Source organism: Pituophis catenifer, unplaced genomic scaffold (assembly GCF_029215685.1).
Source record: "Pituophis catenifer annectens isolate HBS135680 unplaced genomic scaffold, rPitCat1.0.hap2 SCAF_1, whole genome shotgun sequence".
In the NCBI taxonomy this organism is placed as follows: domain Eukaryota; kingdom Metazoa; phylum Chordata; class Lepidosauria; order Squamata; family Colubridae; genus Pituophis; species Pituophis catenifer.
This window is the reverse complement of record NW_027256881.1, coordinates 1-19,373: the sequence shown is the minus strand read 5'-3', so window position 1 is coordinate 19,373 and position 19,373 is coordinate 1. Positions and strand designations below refer to the sequence as shown.

At 45.4% G+C, this 19,373-nt stretch overlaps 1 protein-coding gene across 1 annotated transcript in view; it reads right to left on the bottom strand.

The window, feature by feature from the left end:
* Positions 1 to 16,223, bottom strand: part of ULK2 (unc-51 like autophagy activating kinase 2) — a 154,058-nt gene extending 137,835 nt beyond the window's left edge. Inside the window, exons 1-3 of the mRNA XM_070931981.1 lie at positions 15,681 to 16,223; positions 13,636 to 13,728; positions 4,270 to 4,311 (exon numbers count right to left, since the gene is read on the bottom strand). Coding sequence (XP_070788082.1) covers positions 4,270 to 4,311; positions 13,636 to 13,728; positions 15,681 to 15,770 — 225 coding nt within the window. The 5' untranslated portion in view covers positions 15,771 to 16,223. The remainder of the gene's footprint in view (positions 1 to 4,269; positions 4,312 to 13,635; positions 13,729 to 15,680) is intronic.
* Positions 16,224 to 19,373: the final 3,150 nt, after the last annotated feature.

Genomic DNA, 19,373 nt, shown 5'->3' with positions numbered 1-19,373 from the left:
ATATATATAACAAATGTATGGAGTGGAATAAAAATGTATAAAACATGAATGTAGAAATGTATAATATTAAAGATATAATTAAAATATATAGATCTCTATAGGGGGAGGGAAAAAAAAGGATAATGGGGGGAAAAAGAAGTAGTAGTAAGAAATGAAGACATAGGGGAAGAAAAACAAAGTAACAGATGAAAGACCACGATGAAACAATGCTTAAAAATGATAAGATATCTGTATGTTGGCTTGAGTTAAGCTGGCTTGAGTTAATTTTAAATTGATTTTAAATTGGGTTATTTTAATTTACGGCCAATAATATTTAATTATTTTAAATTGTTTTTAAATTTTGTATGTATTGTTTTTTACTCCGGCTGTTCACCGCCCTGAGTCCTATTCTGGAGAAGGGCGGTATAAAAATTTAAATAAATAAATAAATAAATAAATGTTGTATGTTGTGTAAATGTCATATATGTGTTATAATAAAATTACAAATTTTATAAAAAAAAAGAAAAGAAAAGAAAAATTTTTCAATAAAACTTGTCTAAAAAAAAAAAAAGATCTTATTTCTAGGTTGAATCTCTCCCTGATCAGTTTCCACCCATTATTCCTTGTCTGGCCTTGGAAAATAGCTTGACCCCCACAGAGAGGAGGGGGTCAATCTGTTTTCCAAAGCACCCGCTTTCTGCCTCCTAGAGAGGCTCTGGAGCCTGGGGAGGACGAAAACAGCCTTCCCCACTCCGCCTAGAGAGGCTCTGGAGCCTGGGGAGAACAAAAACCGGGCCTTCCACACACACACACACCCCTGCAGGCCCTCCGGAGGCAGGAAACAGCCTGTTTCCCTACTTCTGGTGGGCCCAGAAGGCCTGAAAATCAGCTGGCCGGTGCACGCATGCGCGCTGGAGCTGAGCTCACATGCCCACCGATATGGCTCCATGTGCCACCTGTGGAACACGTGCCATAAGTTTGCCATCACGGATGTAGGGTCCCCTGCTTGGGCAGGGGGTTGGACTAGATGACCTACAAGGTCCCTTTCCAACTCTGTTAAAAAACCAGAACGAACACAATTTGCTCCCACCAGAAAAACAGGGGAAGGCAATTTGCTCACCCCAGGATAAAGCTGCGATTTCATAAATACGGCGGCATCCAAGCATCACCGGGAGACGCCGTTCGCTGCCTCTTAAGAAGCAGATTATCTGTCCTCAAGCACATTACGCTAATAATCTTTTCACCTTGAATGAAGAGAAGCGGAGGCGCCGAGGGTGCGAGGCAGAGAAAGGGAGGAGAAAAATCCATGAAGCGAAGCACGGCTTGACTGCTTAATTTTTATTTTTCAATTTCACCAGCCTTTTAAAAGGGTCGTAAAGCTCGACTGGCCAATTTGCAGGCAGTTGGAACTTCGGCCTCGTTAAGTTTACAGTTTAGGGATATACGGGCCGTCCTCGACTTACGACCACAACCTGAGCCCAATTTCTGTTGCTAAGTGAGACCTTTAAAAGTGAGCTTTGCCCCATTTCCTGGCACCGTCGTTAAGTGAATCACCGCAGTGGTTAAAAGTTAGTAAGTAAGTAAAAGTTTGTTGAAGTGAATCTGGTTTCTTCCCCCATTGACTTTGCCGGTCTCAAGGTTGCAAAACGATCACATGACCCCCGGGGACACAGCGACCGTCATGAATACGAGTCAGTTGCCAAGCGTCTGATATTTGGATGATGTGACTGTGGGCAGGGTGCAAAGGTTGTGAAAAATGGTCGTAAGTCCCTTTTTCCAGTCACATTGTAACTCTGAATGGTCGCTAATTGAACCGTTGTAAGTCGAGGACTACTGGTAATCCTTTAAAAAACTTCGGTGTCAGGTTTCGAGGTCGTCTCAAATAAATTGCATTTCAAACAAAGTCTTTGAAGAAAAACTCCCATTTATTAAGCACGACACTCTAACTCCAACTTCATCGCAGCCAACACTGACTTCCAGACCCAAAACCCTCCCTTTCCTTTCCCCGCTCCTCTGCACTCATTGGCCATCTTCCAAGTCATTCTACCCCTAATCTACTGCTCCAGCTCAAAGGAATTTCCCCCCTCCCATCCCATCACCTAGGGGATATTATCTCCAGGGAAAAGAAGTAGGTGAAAAGTCAAACGTCCCTTTCCAGACGCCTCCGCTTCTCCTTCTTATGTCAGCACTAGAGTAAATGCAGCTTGAAGTGCTGACACTCGGCACTTTGCCATTAAGCTATCTACAATCATTTCACCAATGTCCATTTGCGTAAGTCTATTTATCACCGATCCTGGGCAGAATGTGTGCGATTGGGAAGTATCAATACCAAACTTAAGACAAAAAATGAATTAATTAATTAATAAAAATATTAATCAACTTGATGGCACAGAATTGACCGATCGTAAACCGAAGAATACCAACTGAGTTCCTACTGCAGGCACCTGCCAAGTCAATCCCTCACTTGAGACCTCTCCAATAGAAACAGCCAGCCTTTATTTTGAAAGCAACCCAACCTACACAGCCTACGACTTACGACCACAATTGAGCCCCAAATTTCTGTTAATGTGAGACATTTGTTAAGTGAATTTTGCCCCATTCTACGACCTTTCTTGCCACAGTTGTTAAGTGAATCCCCGCCGTTGTTAAATGACCCGTGTTTGTTAGGATATGGTATAAATCTAACAAGTTGTCCAGGCAATATATGTGTTCTATCACTTTAAATGTATTCTGTAACTTTAAATGTAATGCTGAGTCATTGTAATGACTAATGACTGCTGACTAACTGCTGACTGCAATTATTATTCTACTGTTGAGTCATTGCACTGCTGACTTCACTTATCTTAAGTGGATAATTACTAGTGTAAACTATATATAAGGAGAGAGCCGAGCTATAGTCATTGTTGGACTTGCTCTCATCATTGCTTGACTTGCTGCTTGACTGGAACTGTTGATTGGAACTGTTACTGTCGTGTGTGAAGACGTGGATGGATATGCTACCAGCGTGATTTGTTACCAGCGTGAATTACTGCTGTTTGTAAGTAAGAAGATATCTGTATCTTTGGACTGATTTGAATGGCTAAAGACTTGGATTGATTAAAAGACTTATGCAATTGTTTTTCACTACAAAGTAAAAGCTTTGTTAAACCAGTTTGTATGTATTGTATTCATTGCTCTCAGTACTGTTTCTCTGTGTACTTACTCCGCTGGTTGGTAACACAACAATATCCTTAACAGTGTTCCCCCGAAAATAAGACCCTGTCTTATATATATTTTTTGTCACCAAAAATGGCACCAGGTCTTATTTTCGGGAGGGGGGGGGGGGAGAAAGAGATATTGTCAACTGATTCACTTCACTTGCACGCATCGCCCCCAGCCTCCTTTTTGCTGTCAGAAGCCTTCAGGAACTTCTACGGCCAGCAAGGATTTCCTGAAGGCCTCTGTAGTCAATAACAAAGCTCTGGATCGATCTGGAGCTCTGTTATCGGCTGCAGAGGCCTTCAGGAAAGACTTGCCGGCTGCGGAAGAAATGGGGTGGCAAGGCAGGTGTCGGGGTGTGCGAGGCCTGACTGCAACTATCCGAAGGTAAGTAGTAGGGTAGCGCCAACCCCTCCATCCCCACCCTAACTTAATTTTTACCTGTGCACCCTGGAGTGGATGGAAGTCTTAATTAGGGCTTATTTTGGGGAGGGGGCTTATATTGGGCACACGTGTGAAAATTAAGCTAGGACTTACATTTGGGGTAGGTCGCATTATCAGGGAAACACGGTAATAACACAGTTAAGTGAATCTGGCTTTACCGTTAACTTGCAAAAGCTGATCCCAGGATGCCGGGACACTGCAACGGTCAGAAATGTGAGTCAGCTCCCAAGTGTTTTGAATTTTGATCCCGTGACCACAGGGATGCTGCGACGGTCGTAAGTGTGAACAATGCTGATAAGTCACTTTTTTTCCCAGTGCCGTTGTAACTTCAAACGGTCACTAAATGCATTTAAGGACAACCTGTATCCTTTTAGTCAGATTCAAAGCAGCGGTTCTCCCACAACTCTGTGTGTTTGTCAACCAAAAAGGTGTCCCCTCCCCCCCACCCTGGCTTCACAATAAAAAGATTTCTTATGCTTTGGCGGAATGCACATTTTCACAGGTGTTAATGCCGATACCAAAACACTACTGTTAAAAAGAGGATGTTCGGGGCAAGAAATAAAACAGGTGAGAGCCAAGGAGACACTGTATAGTGACATAGGTTCATTAAAAAAATATGCAATGGACGACTCAGAAACACAAACTTACCTGGACGTCGTACAGGGCCACAATATTTTCATGCTGCAGTTCCTGGAAAATAAAAGACAGATAGTTCAGAGAGAAACCTGACAAAGCCAGTCCTGTACAGGTATGTTGTGGACAACCAGCAGCCTGCGGAAGCTGGCAGAGGATTCAGACAGTGAGGAGGCTGGGGGGGAACATGGGCCAGTCCTGGAGGCTGGGGAAGGCCCGGACGAGGGCTCTGCATCGAAGGCAGAGATGGGGCCAGGGCCATCTGGGAGCGATGCATGGACTCCGGAGCCTCCAGAGTCGGACAGCAGAGAGGAAGAGGAACAGGGGGAGCCTGTTCCTAGTGCATGCATGCGCAGAGCTGCCAGAAGGCAAGAGCAGCTAAAGCAAAAGGGACAACTCAGGAGTAAGGCCAGGAGATGATTAGCTCCGTCCAGAAGGCTTAAAAGAGCAGCAAAGGCACGTGGGCTCTTTGTAGGAAAGCAACATTGCTAAATCTGTTTCCAGTCGGCATCTCTTGTTTCTGAACTTCGTGGGGCTTTGCCAAGAAAGGCCTTTGGCAGGGTGCTAAAGAAGATAAAGGTTTGTGATAAGCCTGAAGGACTTTTTCTGAAGGACTTGTTTTGGAATTAATTTGGAATAAGCTGGGAATGAAGTAATTCTCAGCTGTTATAATAAAATAATTTTGTTGGGGACTAATTGTGTCTTGTAATGACTAAGTGAGCCTAGGTCACAACAAGGTAGTCCTCAAACTACGACCGCAAATGAGCCCACCATTTCTGTTGTTCAGTGAGATATTGGTTAAGTGAGCTTTGCCCCATTTTACCATCTTTCTTGTCACCGTTGTTAAGTGAATCCCTGCAGTTGACAAGTTAGTAACATGGTTGTTAAGTGAGTCTGGCTTTCCCATTGACTCTGCTTGTCAGAAGGTCGCAAAAGGGGATCCCATGACTTTGGGACAGAGCAATGGTTGTAAGTATGAAGCGGTTGCCAAGCAGCTGAATTTTGATCACATGACCATGGGGATGCTACAGAAGGTTGTAACTGTGAAAAAATAGTCAGAAGTCCCTTTTTTCAGGGCCCTTGTAACTTTGGTCACTAAACGAACTGTTGTAAGTCGAGGACTACCTGTAGATGCTGCTATCAAAATTATTTCCAGTTTCTTCCCGAGAATCAAATAAGTGACGGCCACCGAAGTTATAATCTATAGGTTTAACTGCACCAGTGGTGCCACTGCTAAGGAAGTTCCTAAAAAAGGATGACCTCAGGTGACCCTAGAATGTGAGGAAGTTCCACTGGGACATCTTCCACCTTGGAACTAAGAGGTCTTCTAGTCCAACCCTCTGTTCAGGCAGAAGACCCTATACCAGGGGTGTGTTTGAGCTCGGGGGCTGGGGTGTGTGTGGCTAGGGGGCATGGCCAGCTCGACGTCTGTTTTCGGCCACGATGGCCTCCGGCAGCCCTCTGCCAGCAAAAACAGAGCTGGGGGGTGGGGGGGGCACGCAACCCTCTTGAGCTCCCTTTTTGCTGGCAGAGGGCTGCAGGAGGCCGTCGCAGTCGAAAACAGGCCCTCCCTAGCTCTGTTTTCACTGGCAGAGACACCGCGGGCTGGTCCTTGGTTGTTTCCAGGGTGGTCCTGTGGGTGCGATCTAAGCACCCCGCCTTGAGTTTGACACTCTTGCCCTATACCCGTGATGGCGAACCTATGACACGCATGCCACAAGTGGCACGTCGAGCTATATCTGTGGGCACGTGTTACCCTAGCAGCGTACAAGTGCGCACCAGCCAGCTGATTTTCAGGCCTTCCAGGCCCATCGAAAGACAGGAAACGGGCTGTTTCCAGCCTCTGGAGGGCCTCCGGGGGCAGGCGGGGAAGGTAGGTCCGTTATTCGCCTTCCCCAGGCTCCTAGAGAGCTTCTGAAGCCTGGGGAGGGTGACAAACGGGCCTACCTGGCCCACCATGACAAAAGTGGGCAGAGCACAAGGGGGGGGCATTGAATGATGGGTTTGGGCACGTGTGCTACACCCCCCCGCTTTTGGCACGCGACGGCAAAAAGGTTGCCCTATACCATTTCAGACAAATGGTTATCTAATCTCTTCTTAAAAACCTCCGGTGTTGGAGCATTCACAGCTTCTGGTGGCAAGCTGTTCCGCTGGTTAATTGTCCTCACTGTCAGGAAATTTCTCCTTAATTCCAGGTTGCTTCTCTCCTTGATGAGTTCCCAGCCAAGGGAACTAATGAGCCAAGGGAGAGTGGTTGCCAAGTTTTCAATCAACCCACCCTTCGGATGCCTTTGAAACCCGTCCCATGTTAACTAGGCCCAGGAATGCTTTCTCAGAAACAGGCAAACGGGTTTCTTGGAAACGTTGACTCACCAAAGCCAAGGAAGGGCTCTAGACTACGTCCAAGAAAGATACTTTTACAGATGTCCAGTTTCCTTCCTGGGTTTTTGTAAACAAAGAGAGCAAAAAAAATTTAGGTCACCGACGCCCTTTTGATCTTTTCTGAGGAGATGGTTGCCTTCAGGTTTTATTATCCTGGCAAAGGCAGGCTCTGAAATAAGAAACCGGGGTAGTCTTTCCTTACTTTGGGTTGACTTTGGGTATGAGCCAGCCGTGTGCAGCAGCTGCCAAAAAAGCCAACACAGTTCTAGGCTGCGTAAACAGAGGGATAGAATCAAGATCACGTGAAGTGACGATACCGCTTTATAAGGCCACCCTTGGAATAGTTCCATCCTGTTTTGGTCGCCACGATGAAAAAAAGAGGTGGAGACTCTGGAAAGAGTGCAGAGAAGAGCCACAAAGAGGATTAAGGGATGACTGGAGGCTAAAACGGTTGCAGGAACTGGGTATGTCTAGTTTAATGAAAAGAAGGACCAGGGGAGACATGATAGCAGTCTTCCAATATCTCAGGGGCTGCCCCAAAGAAGAGGGAGTCAAAGCACCTGAGGGCAGGACAAGGAGCAATGGGTGTTAAAGTTAAAGATGAGCCAGCAGTGTGTGACAGCAGCCAAAAAAGCCAATGCAATAAACAGAGGGATAGAATCAAGATCACGTGAAGTGTTAGTACCACTTTATAATGCTTTGGCAAGACCACACTTGGAATCCTGCATCCAGTTTGGTTGCCACAATATCTATAAAAAAATGCGATTCCAGAAAGAGTGTAGAGAAAGGAACAAAGATGATTAGGGGACTGGAGGCTAAAACATATGAGGAACGGTTGCAGGAACTGGGTATGTCTAGTTTAATGAAAAGAAGGACCGGGGAGACATGATAGCAGTCTTCCAATATCTCAGGGGCTGCCCCAAAGAAGAGGGAGTCAAGCTATTCTCCAAAGCACCTGAGGGCAGGACAAGAAGCAATGGGTGGAAACTAATTGATGGATGCTTATCCTACAGTTGGGTAGATAATATATAGAAAACTATGTTCCGTACCTTTAACTGCTACAAAGATGACTAATTGGCTGTGCTAAGCAGACATAAAAGAAGGCAGGAAGTTCATTCACTTCTGCTCCTGATATTAGAAGGTTGAACTGCTGAAAGGAACTGTGTCTGTGTTACTGAAGAGAACTGGAATTGTAAGCAAATTATGTTTTGTGTTGAACCGTGATTATTTGAAGAAGTGTTATCTTTGTTTTGAGAAGCCAAGTTTGGTGTTTTTACTACAAGTAAAGACTGTTTATTTTTCTATCAACGTTCAGAGTCTGTGAGTATCTGTGTATTTTTGCTAAGCAACGTATCTATTCGCTGTCTGGTCCGTTGCACCACTTTGCAGAGGACAGTTTTACCCTCAACATTAATCAAGGAGAGAAGCAACTTAGAACTAAGGAGAAATTTCCTGACAGTGAGAACAATTAACCAGTGGAACAACTTGCCACCAGAAGTTGTGAATGCTCCAACACTGGAAGTTTTTAAGAAGAAGTTGGATAACCATTGGTCTGAAGTGGTGTAGGGTTTCCTGCCTGGGCAGGGGGTTGGACTAGAAGACCTCCAAGGCCCCTTCCAACTCTGTTATTCTATTCCATTCTTGACTTAAACCTTCCCCAACTCAAAATAGCTGGAGGAGAGAGGAAGGAGCCAAAGCCAACGGGCTGATCAGTGGAAAAATCCAAACTAAAGCAGCCATGACTGATTATCCTTGGCTTGAAGTAAAAGGAAAACTTGATATTTCTGATGGCTTTTTTGAACGTTAGGGACTAGAAACTCAGCCAGCCATGGCATCAAAATCACAGCCAGGCAACCATTTGAGTCCAATGTTTTGAATTTAGCACAGAGGCCTGATCTCTATCCACAAAATCTGTTTTTCCCCAATCATCGAGAGCTAACTGCTCTGAAGAATCTATTACAGGTAGTCCTTGACTTACAACAGTTCATTTAGTGACCGTTTGAAGTTACAACGGCACTGAAACAAAGTGACTTACGACCGTTTTTCACACAACAGTTGCAGCCTCCCTGTAGTCACGTGAGCAAAATCCAGACGCTGGATTGACTCATATTTATGGCAACTGACTCATATTTATGACGGTTGAAGTGTCCCACGGTCAGGTGATGACTTTTTGTGACCTTCTCACAAGCAAATTCAACGGGGGAGCCAGATTCACTTAACAACCGTGTTACTAACTTAACAACTGCAGTGATGCACTTAACAACGGTGGGAAGAAAGGTCGCAACATGGGACAAAACTCAATAAATGTCTCACTTAGCAACAGAAGGACTCAATTGCGGTCAGAAATCAAGGACTACCTGTATTTTAAGCAGTTACTAGAAATGAGACACAGCCTTCCTTTGCTCCTTCTCAAGAGATTTTCTCCAAATTTACCTTTACCTCACTGTTGTTAAGCTTAATTTTAATGTTTTTAATGCTTTTTACATCGATGCTTTTACATTACTGTGAGCCGCCCAGAGTTACTGGGTGAGATGGGCAACATATAAATTTAACAAAACAAAACTGTTGATTCTGCAGAACAGACATTGCCCCTGCCTGACACCACTTCCACATTTGATTGATGGGTGGGAACCAAGTGACTGTTGTGGCTTTTATTAAGCTTGACGCTGCAAGAAGATCTGAATGTCAAACAGGATGTTGTCACATGTTCACTCTAGCATAAAATACTCATTTTTTTAAAAAAAAAATTGCTTATGCTCAGACAACTTTCTGCAAGAAAAAAAAAAATGGGAGTGCTTGTTTGCATAAACAATAAGCTGAATAAAAAGTTGAGAACACCTGCGCTCCTAAGATTATTATTATTATTTATTAAATTTATATCCCGCCCTTCTCCCCGAAGGGACTCAGGGCGGTGAACAGCCGAGAATTAAAATAACATACAATATAAAAGTTAAAATAATTAAAAATAAATTAAATTAAACGGCCGCCCCAATTTAAAACCCCTAGCTATACAATTAAAAAACGAACCCATAAAACCTATTCAGGCCAGGCCGGCTTGCTGAAATAAAAACGTGTTCAGGGCCTTATGGAAAGTGCGGAGATCCGGGATCAGCCGTATTCCGGGAGGTAGCTCGTTCCAGAGGGCGGGTGCTCCCACAGAGAAGGCCCTCCCCCTGGGGGCCGCCAGCCGACATTGCTTGACCGACGGCACCCTGAGGAGGCCCTCTCTGTGAGAGCGTATTGGCCGGTGGGAGGTTATCGGTAGCAGAAGGCAGTCTCGTAAATACCCTGGCCCTAAGCCATGGAGCGCTTTAAAGGTGAGAACCAACACCTTGAAGCGCACCCGGAAGACCACCGGGAGCCAGTGCAGCTCACGCAGGAGAGGTGTTATATGGGAGCGCCATGTCGCTCCCGTAATCACCCGCGCGGCCGCATTCTGGACCAGTTGGAGCCTCCGGGTGCTCCTCAAGGGGAGCCCCATGTAGGGAGCGTTGGCATAGTCCAGGCGAGAAGTGACGAGGGCATGAGTGACTGTGATTAAGGATGTGCTGGCTCAGGAATTCTGGGACTTGAAGTCCACAAGTCTTAAAAGGGCCATGGTTCCCACCCTTATACAGACAAGGAATCAACTAATAATTAGCTAGCTTGGGGCCTTCCTCAATCTTGGGCCCCCAGTTTGGACTTCAATGCTCATATTTGCCAGCCTGGGTGGGAGTCAAGGAGCCACCGCATCTGGAGGGCATCACATTGGGCAAATTTGAGGGAGGGGGGTCCACGCAGGGTCCAGCAAAGGTTTAGTGTAGTAACCTAAGAGGCCACCGGAAGGGGCCTAAAGAACAATTCCTGCACGCCAAGTTTGAGAGCATCAGAGACAGTATGAGCTAAGTCAGAGAAGCTGTTTGGTCTAGTGGTTAAGGTGCTGGCCTAAACCAGGAGACTGGGAGTTCTAGTTCTGTCTTAGGTAAAGAAAGCTGGTTGGGTGACTTTGGGCCAATCACCAGGAGACTGGGAGTTCTAGTCCCGCCTTGGGCCCAAAAGTCGGCGGGGTGACTTTGGGCCAATCACCAGGAGACTGGGAGTTCTAGTCCCGCCTTAGGCCCAAAAGTCGTCTGGGTGACTTTGGGCCAATCACCAGGAGTCTGTGAGTTCTAGTCCCGCCTTAGGCCCAAAAGTCACCTGGGTGACTTTGGGCCAAATCACCAGAAGATTAACAAACAATGGTAAGAAAGGTGCTAAAATGGGGCAAAAGTCATTTAGCAACTGTCTTGCTTAGCAACAGAAACTTGGGGGTCATAAGTCAAGGACTACCTGAACCCCCTTCCCGCAAAAAACACGTTTCTGGAATTTGGCTATTTTACTGCCACATTTTGGCAATATTCTCTTGGGATGCTCTGAACAGGTTCCTGGAGGCTGCAGGCGGTCTTGCTCACCTTGGCCATAACCTAGGGTTTATAAAACCACAATTACTGGTTTAACCAAACATATAATGCCAAAACCAAGCCAACCACATGATTTTGGCAAAAAAAACAAAACAAAAAAACAACCCAACACAAACTCAGAATGCACACATTGTAAAGGTAGTCCTTAATTTATGCAGGTAGTCCTCAATTTACGACCACAACTGAGCCCAAAATTTCTGTGGTTAAGCGATACATTTGTTAAGTGAGTTTTGCCCTGTTTTATGATCTTTCTTGCCTCAGTTGTTAAGTGAATCACTGCTGCTGCTAAGTTAGTAACTGGGTTGCTAAGTGAATCTGGCTTCCCCATTGTTTTTGCCTGTCAGAAGGTCGCAAAAGGGGATCGCGTGTCCTTGGGATACAGTAACGGTCGTAAGTATGAACCAGTTGCCAAGCGTCTGAATTTTGATCACACGATCATGGGGTACAAAGGTTGTAACTGGGAAAAATGGCCATGAGTCTCTTTTTTTTCAGTGCCGTTATAACTTTGAATAGTCACTAAATGAACTGGTGTAAATCAGGGTGGATAAAAATCAATGATTTTTTTAAAAAAATCAAAACAATCAGATTTTTTTATTTAAATCGGACTTTTTTTATTTTTATCGAATTTATTTTAATAAATTTTAATAAATTTAATAAATTCGATAAAAATAAAAAAAAATCCGATTTAAATCAAAAAAATCTGATTTTTTTTGATTTTTTTAAAAAAACATTATTGATTTTTTATCTACCCTGGTTCCAGCATGCACACACGCATTCGCGCACGCTTTGGGCACCAAAAAGGTTAACCATCACTGGTATAGGGGTTTCCTGCCTGAGCAAGGGGTTGGACTAGAACAGTGGTGGCGAACCTTTTACTCACCGAGTGTCGAACAGGTATGAGCTTCGCGCTCTTTGCGTGCGCCCATGCTCTCCGCACTACTGTGCGGCTCTTCCTCCCTGCCGTGCGCACACAACCACACCATCTGTGCAGGTTTCTCCCCCATGCGCTGCGAACGCAATCGCACCGTCTGCCGCACGCACGCGGTTTTCATGTGTGCAATACACACAGGCGAACGCTGTCTCTCGCACGAATGTGCAAATGTGCATACATGCGCAGGAGAGCTCCGAAGGCCAGCTGGGTCCCCCCAAATTGCGTGCATGCGCACCAGAGGCCTGAACACCAGCTGGGGGAGCGTGCGCATGCGCGACTGCAGGTGAGTGGGGCGACAGCTCGTGTGCCCAGAAAGATGGCTCTCTGTGCCACCTCGGGCACGCGTGCCATAGGTTCACCATCACGGGACTAGAAGATTGCCGAGGTCTCTTTCAATCGTTATTCTCTTAAAATGTCAACCTCTTCTTTCTATCCTTGTACTCCAAGAATACTCAGAAAAACTGAAGTCCCTTCTACCATCACAAACCTTTTTCCAATCTAAGTAGAAATGGCGTTTGGCGTCAATTGGTAGATCTGCAACGAGGGTATTTCCATTCTCTTGAACCCTGATTTTTTTTTCACTGTAGAGGCAAGGGACTAAACCCGGAATTTCCCTTTATGCAAAATGCATGCTTTACTACCGAACTGCGCACATTCCTACTGTCTTGTCTGTGGAGTTTGCGAGGATTCTGCACCCTCCAGAATAAATTAAAAGCATTGTGCGCAGGCAAATGTGGTTCGTGCCGTCAGCCTCTAGACGGCTGCCAGATCGCTGTCATCAGCCAAGCATCTCTAATTCAGAAATTTCCAACACATAACTCAGGTTGTTCCTTTTGCCTCGCTTAGCATTTTGCTTGGAACAAAAAAAAAAAAAAAAAAAAAAAAAAAAAAGGAAAAGCTAGGGCAACAGAATTATGAATGTTCGGCACCATTCCGGAAGTCCTCATCTATCTATTCCAAACCAAATTGAAAAGAGAAGAGAGTAAAAGGGAAAAAGCAAAACAAAAGGCCCTCAAATGAAGGTTAAGTCTATGTACACAGGTAGTCCTCGACTTACAACCACAACTGAGCTGAATATGTGTTGCTAAGCAAAGCATTGGTTCAGTGAATTTTGCCCCATTTTACAAGCTTCCTTGCCACAGTTAAGGGAATCGCTGAAATGATTAAGTTAGTGACACGGTTGTTAAGTGAATCCGCCTTCTCCCTATGACTTTGCTTGTCGGGAGGTCGCAAAAGGGGATCATGTGACCCTGGGTTTCTACAACCCGTCATAAATATGAGCCAGTTGCCAAGCATCCAAATTTTGATCACGTGAATATAAATATGAGCAGTCATAAGCCACTTTTTTTCAATGCCGTTGTAACTTCGAACGGGTCACTAAACAGACTGTTGTAAGTCGAGGACTACCTGCACAGTCAATATAAATAAATGTCACAGGCCTTGTGAAATCTAAAACTAGGAAAAAAAAGACACTGATTTTTTTCCAGACTAGGCAAGCTCTGTTAGGTATCAACACAATGCTAGGTTTGCTGTGATTGTCGGAGCTCCTCATTTTGTGAGTTCCACAACAGCATTAAGGAGGCTTTTTTTTTTTTGGTTTGGAAGAAAACAGCCTTCAAAATACAATACCTTCAAAATTTTTATCTCCTTCCCAAGCAGGAGCTGCGACTTGGACAAGTTCTTTTTGTTAATGCTCTTTATAGCCACTTCCCAGTCCGTTTTCTGGAAAAGAGGATGGAGAAAATGTTTTAAGTACAAGCACATTTTCTTATTTTGTAAACAGTCACGAGAAGCAAGCAGATCTGGTCTCTCTCCCTCCCCTCCTTTTCTTAAAAGCTTTAAGATGATTAAGATTCCTGGAAGAAGCACGGAGTCCTCTTTTTTTCCACCTAGTCTAACAGCTTTCCCAACTCCTAATTACAACTGCCAACACTCCCCCCCTTAGGACAGTTTAAAGTGGCTAGGGAATTCTGGGAATTGAAGTCCACAAGTCTTAAAGTTGCCAAGGTTGGACACCCCTAGTCTAAAGCCTTAGGAGAATATGTCAAGTTGCAAACAGCTGGTATAAAGAGGACAATTTACAATCAGGACCCACAGGACCAAACCCTTCCAGTGTGCAACTTAAGCAGGTTTTGCATGTTCCAAAGACAAGAATGGGGGTGGGGGGGCCACAATAACAACCCCCTTTGTAGGGATGAGAGGAAAACTCAGAATTTTCTCCTTCTAGCCTTGCCCTTTTTAGGGTCAAGGCAATCAGCTTCAGCACACTTTAAACTCACATTCAACTGATTAACAGACAAGATCAGGGACCTCCTACTGTGTTAGATCAGTCAAGCAATGGTACCTTTTAAGAGACTTCCAGACCATTCCCTTATCTTGAACAGAGTGCCCCAGAAGCTCCCTGTCCCAGTAAGATTGCAGGTGCCCAAAAGGAATCACACACACACACACACAGGGAGAGGGAGGGAGGGAGGGGGGAGAGAGAGAGAGAGAGAGAGAGGGAGGGAGGGAGAGAAATCCTAAGTTGTTCAAAGTTATCCAACCAAAAAAAAAAAAGACATTTGTGAAGATCCAAAAATATCTGTTAAGTCAAGCTAGTAAATTCACAGAAAGATCTCTGAGGGATAGCTTGGCCCCTGCAGTTAGGCAGGCAGAATTATTATTGGTTAAATTTGCCAATCTTGCCATGGGGCTGCTCCAGGCAGCTTACAATAATAATAAGGAAGAAAACCCGAAAGGAATGTAAACAGAATAGAAGTAAAATAGAACCATAAAATAAACAATGAAAAAGGGACACAAGGAGAACATATCAACACGATAACCAAGAGTGGAAGTCAACACTTAAAACAAAACACACGCAACACCGAGAGCTTCTTGCAAAAGAAGGCAAGAAAAGAAGGAATCCTCGTCAGAATTCGAGGACCCATTTGAAATCAGGCAATCGGATGGCTCCCTGGATCCTGGCAGGAAAAGCAACTCAAGAAAAAGGAGATTGTGTTTGTGGGGGTTTGCTCCCCCTCCCCTCCAACCACAAATAAAATAGCTACCATCTATTTACACAAGCTCGAAACTTCATTCAAACCTTTGGACAGGAGGTTGGGCAGCCCGCTGGCAAAACCCACGACTGCCGACTACAAAACCCACGATCCTGTAAACCCCCAGCCTCCTTTTTTTTAATTAAAAGAGGGCAGGTTTGCCATTGGGGTGGACAAGAGAGGAGAAAAGGTTGGGAGGCAATCCGAGGCTGACATCATCCCATCCTGAGTCTGCTGGGGGAAGGAAAACAAGGTTGGCAAGCCCAGCAGCGGGCAGCAGTGCCCACCCACCCCCCAAAAAAACAGGGAAGGGGGGGTAGAGGGGAAGGAAAACCAACAATTTTGGTGATAATACACCCAGCTTTTAAAAATATACACCACTTTCCGGTCCAGGGGTTTACCAAACCTCAGAAACCTAGAGAAGCAGAGAAAGGGCAGCTAAGGAGAAAGGCTTCCCAGGTAAATTGGGGGGTGGTGGAAAAAAGCACAGGAGCCAACTTCAACCCTATATATTCCCCTTCCTTCCCAAATCTGGCAGCCCTGTAAGCCCCCCCCCACCCCAGCCCACCTTCTCCAACCATCACCCTAGGACCCGAGACCCTAATTCTCTCCCTTCGCCCACCCGTCCACCCCCCGTACCTTGCGGTGCCGACCCTTAAAGACCACGGCGAAAGCTCCATGCCCGATCAAGTCTTTTTTGCTGTATTCAAAATCCCCCACCACCTCCATGTTCTTCAGGGGGGCATGAAGCTTGAGGGGTGGGGTGGGGACAACGGCAGGGAGGAGGACAAGGAGAAAGGGAAGGACAAGCCGAAGCTCACATCAGCAGGCTGGGGGAGGAGAGGCTAGGAGAGGGGGGGCTGGCTCTGCCTGCGTCCTGGGCCCCCCCAACGCAAGGGGGCACCTGCTGGCATGACGCTGCTGCTGACCTGGGGAGGGTGGCTGGGGGGCACCGGCCAGCTTCCCATAGGCGGTGGGTGTTTTCTGGCATCGGGTGGTGGTGGTGAATGGAAGAGAAGCAGGGTGGGTGGCTGGGAAGCCTCTTTGGGAAAGAAAAGATGCAGAAAAAGCCCCCGAGGTTTAAAGAAGCGGCCCTTTCATATAGCCAAGCATTTGAGGTTAATGCCAAAATTGGTAAAAAAAATCTTTAGAATTGGGGAGGGGGAGAATTAAGCCCCTTTAGAAAAGCCCACCTTGTCTTTTTTCCTTTAAAAAAAAAAAAGAATGGGATTTACAGGTGGGGAAGAACATAAAAAGCCATAAAGGAGCAAAAAAGCAGGTTGCTGTCATTCAAAGCCCCCTTTTAAAACGAGGGGTTTTTTTGGGGGGGGGGTCGTCCCTGGTAGTTATGATAATGCTTGAAGGGGGGGTGGGAAAGGAATAAAAAAAAGGGGGGCAATGACAGTTGCCCCGAAGTGGGGGGAGAAAGAAAGAGGCTAGATAAGAGGGGGGAAAAAAACCCGTTAATACAGGAAAGATTAAGATAAAGGGAGGGGAGAAAGGATGATGATTATTATTATTATTTTTCTCCCTTGCTTTTGCGAAGGGAGATGCCAGGGAGGCGATAGAAGGGAATCAGAATAGCTTTGGAAGGGTGGAAGGAGATTAAAACCTTCCCCACCCCCAAGAACGAGGTCTGGCCTGAGAATTAAAGCGGGGAGTGGGTGAGGGAATTCACCCCCCAGGGGTCCCTGCCCATCGCTCTCTTACATCCTTGTCCCTCCACCCCAACTCTGCCCAGGCTTAAAAGAAGGGGAGGGGGGGCAGGCGGCCCTTCCTCGCAGAAGCGGCCGGAGAGAAGAGGTTTGAAAACGAGGGTTGGGTGGGGGTGGGGGTGGAAAGGGTCTTTGCAGGGGGAAAGGGGTCCTCCGCTTTAGGCCGCTGCCGCCCCTCGCGTCCTCCGAGCTGCGTAATCCAAGACCTTCTCACACCGGCGTCCGGCCGCGACTGGCGAAACTTCCGCGCGGTGCAGCTATTTATATAGGACGCCGCGCGCAGGCGCTTTTTTTTCGGTCTCCCTCCGCCGGGGGAAAAAAAAATAAAACAAGAGTGGGCGGGGCAAAGCGGGCGTGAGGGGAAAAAAAAAAGAGTCCGCGCGCGGGAAAATTTGAGGGCGAAAAGTTGCCCAAATGTGGGGGGGAGGGGAATGGCTGTGGGAGCCCTCTTGATATTGATTAAAAAAAGAAAATTAAAATTAAAATAATAAGCCGTTAGAAGGTAGACGTAGACACCCGCACCTAAATCAAAAGGATTCTAAAGGAACTCCCGCAGCCAAAATGTTGTTCTGAGGCAGAGGTTGGCAGCATTTGGGCTTCTCAAGGAGAGAGACCTCAGTGAGGAGAGGTGGTCAATTTTTTTTTTTCCTGGGACTCTGCTCCTCTGGCCAAGTTATTCAGCAGGCCTCTTTTGGGATGTGCCCCACTTATTGCTTTTTAGAAATGGAGCTGTCCTTTTTTAAAATTTTACTGGGCTAAAGTAATATATAGTATAATCTGTCTAGGTTCTTTTAAAAAAAAAAACATGCAGGTTCAGCCTATTCATACCTCATGGCTTTTCTAGGGTTCAAAGTTGTAGGGAATTAGGAACTTGATTTAAATTTATTTTTATCCATATATTATTTATGTAGCCAGAGTAGCCTACTCTGCAGGGGTGTTGTGTGTAAATACAAGTATAGGTAGTTCTCTACTTATGACAATTGACCTCAACATTTCTGTTGCTAAGCGAGGCAGTCACTGAGTAAATTTTGTCCCATTTTACGACTTTTCTTGCCACAATCGTTAAGTGAATCATTGCATTTGTTAAGTTAGTGACACGGTTGTTAAGTGACTCTGGCTTTCCCATTGACTTTGCTTGTCAGGTCGCAAAAGCAGATCACGTCACCCCAGGACACTGCAACCGTCATAAATATGAATCAGTTGCCAAGCATCTGAATTTTGATCATGTGACATGGGGATGCTGCAATGGTCGTATGAAAAACGATCGTTGTCACTTTTTCAGTGCCGTTGTAACTTTGAACGGTCACTAAATGAACTTCGTAAATTGAGGACTACCTATATTATGGTAGTAATACGGTTGTTGAATGAATCAGGCTTCCCCATTGACTTTGCCTGACAAGGTCACAAAAAAGGATCACTGGGACTTCAATCGTCATAAGTATGATCTGTCCTGAGGTCATGTGATCCCATTTTGCGACCTTCTGACAAGCAAAGTCAATGGGGTAGCCAGATTCACTTAACAACCGTGTGACTAACTTAAGAATGGCAGTGATTCACCTAACAACTGTGGCAAGAAAGGTTGCAAAATGGGGCAAAAGTCATTTAATGAATGTCTCACTTAACAACAGAAACGTTGGGCTCCATTGTGGTCTTAAATCAGGAGTACCTGTATGCTAATCCATAAATCCTGATAAACCACAGATGTGTTTACAAATCTCAACCCAATAAAGCTCATTTCTGAAATTTGGGAATATTAAGATGTGTTGGGTTTCATTAACTCCCAGAATTCCCCAATCAGCTTCTAAGGATTGAAGTGAATTCTGGGAGTTGAAGTCCACACATGCCCAGTTTGAGAAACACTGCACTAAAGCATAGTGTGGTTGGATGCCATATTAAAAAAAAGGCTTAGCATCTGCTTTTTAGGATGTAATAAATGTAAAAATAATGCACGTATTGCTCAGATGGGTGCCCTAGAATCAATGATGGAGTATGCGCCTTTTTGCTGTGAATATTTTAATCTCATCGCACACATACAAAATTCTCCCCACTTCCTTATGATCCAAAAATAAGCCCAGGAGCTCCTAATCCTAATTTCCTCCCTTGTTTTAATTTTGTGGTGCTATCTCATTGCAATGGTTAACAGGTGTTGGAAGAAATGTCCATCTGGGTTCAGTTCCAAGTGGGAAGACAGATATTAAAAACATGCGAGGCTGATTGGAAAGTTGGTTTAATGGTGGACAAGACTACATGGGTTTGAGGTCCTGGGCAAAAAAAGGCACATGAGAGAGATTTATATCCTCTCTTGAGTCCCGCTTTGGAGCTTCCTGTTCCTGTGTAAGAAATGTATTCTGATTGGTTGTCAGACTCAAATGGAGCCATGCAGGGGTAACTTTGTAGGTTGTCAGACTCCCAGGCTTGGTTGAATCTTGCTGGGTGATGATGTAATGAAGGGGCTTTGGGCAATTCCTATTATGGCTTAATGGCTTTGTCCAGGTTTGAATCTTGAGGGAGGGCTAATCCTACCACCCTGGAGTGGAAGGACTTTTGTCTTGTAGATAAGATGGCACCAAAATATCTGCTGCGGCCGAGTTTCTGTGTCCCTTAAGATTTCTATTTC